At 48.1% G+C, this 981-nt stretch overlaps 1 protein-coding gene across 1 annotated transcript; it reads right to left on the bottom strand.

Annotated features, from left to right (window-relative positions):
• Positions 1-35: 35 nt before the first annotated feature.
• On the bottom strand, positions 36-818 carry Pmar_PMAR018645 (conserved hypothetical protein; the record flags this gene model as incomplete). Its single annotated transcript, XM_002784519.1, has 3 exons — positions 36-297; positions 349-486; positions 720-818. Coding segments are annotated over 3 exons (499 nt in total), but the record flags the coding sequence as incomplete, so codon positions are not given.
• Between the last annotated feature and the right edge of the window lie 163 nt (positions 819-981).

Genomic DNA, 981 nt, shown 5'->3' with positions numbered 1-981 from the left:
GCTCATCCCAAAGATCCCGGGATCGATTCCCTCACCCATATCAGCATCCTGTTCATACAACCTCCATATGTTTTCCAACACCAACTTGATGAATGTGCGACTCCCCGTCACTCCACCTTCGAGAGCCTCGAAGCCCTTCTTTTTCAGGCAGTAGTCTCCCCATAAATACTTCACAACGTCATCCGCTGTGCATTCCGAATCGACCACTTTCGACATCTTCAGTTTCCGTAGCAGCAATCTATCCGCCCACGCTCGGAGATCGAACGCCCATCCGTGTAGAGCTGATGCGAATAAAACCTACGGAAATCTTCCCTTGCCGCGGATCGAACCCGATACCTCCATTGTTACATTATTATTGGTAGGATCGAAACTGCCATACATTGCTTCATCCTGAGGATCTATCTCATCCAGTCCCTTAGCCTCCTTGTCCGACTCCACCAAGTTCAGAAAGTGCATGTTAACATCCTCTATAATACTACGAATTCGCTGAGAGTGAGAAAACAGAAGAGCTATCCAATGCAGCAGTCTCATGCATTTCAACGGTCTGACGCTAAGACCATCATCATCATCGTAGACCACATCCTGTTGCGGGCTCAGACGCAGAATACCCAACGTGAAATCACCGCGGATTATAGCGCAGAAACAATTAGAGGGAAAATGGGATGACCCATATAGTTGACGAAGATGCTATCCTAAGCGTCTTCCCAATATTATGCTACCTGGAAAGCATCTTCCGGGTCCGGATAGAGAGCTGCTAATCGGTCCAACTTGTTCAAGACTAGCAATGGCTGAACTCTGTCCTCAAATGCTTGCCGCATCACATGACGGGTTTGAGGTCGTACCTTATTCCATGATGTACGGAAGGAGTGGTATGACTTGTATCCACAATACTACCCCTTCCACACAGTCCACAAGCAGTAGACAACCATCTGTCAGCCTCGACGCTGATGATACTTCTGCACTGAAGTCCAAATGCCCAGG

The sequence above is a fragment of the Perkinsus marinus genome (genome assembly GCF_000006405.1).
Source record: "Perkinsus marinus ATCC 50983 genomic scaffold scf_1104296935184, whole genome shotgun sequence".
NCBI classification, from domain to species: Eukaryota; Perkinsozoa; order Perkinsida; family Perkinsidae; genus Perkinsus; species Perkinsus marinus.
Note: the sequence above shows the minus strand (reverse complement) of the source record. Positions and strands in the feature narration are given on the sequence as shown.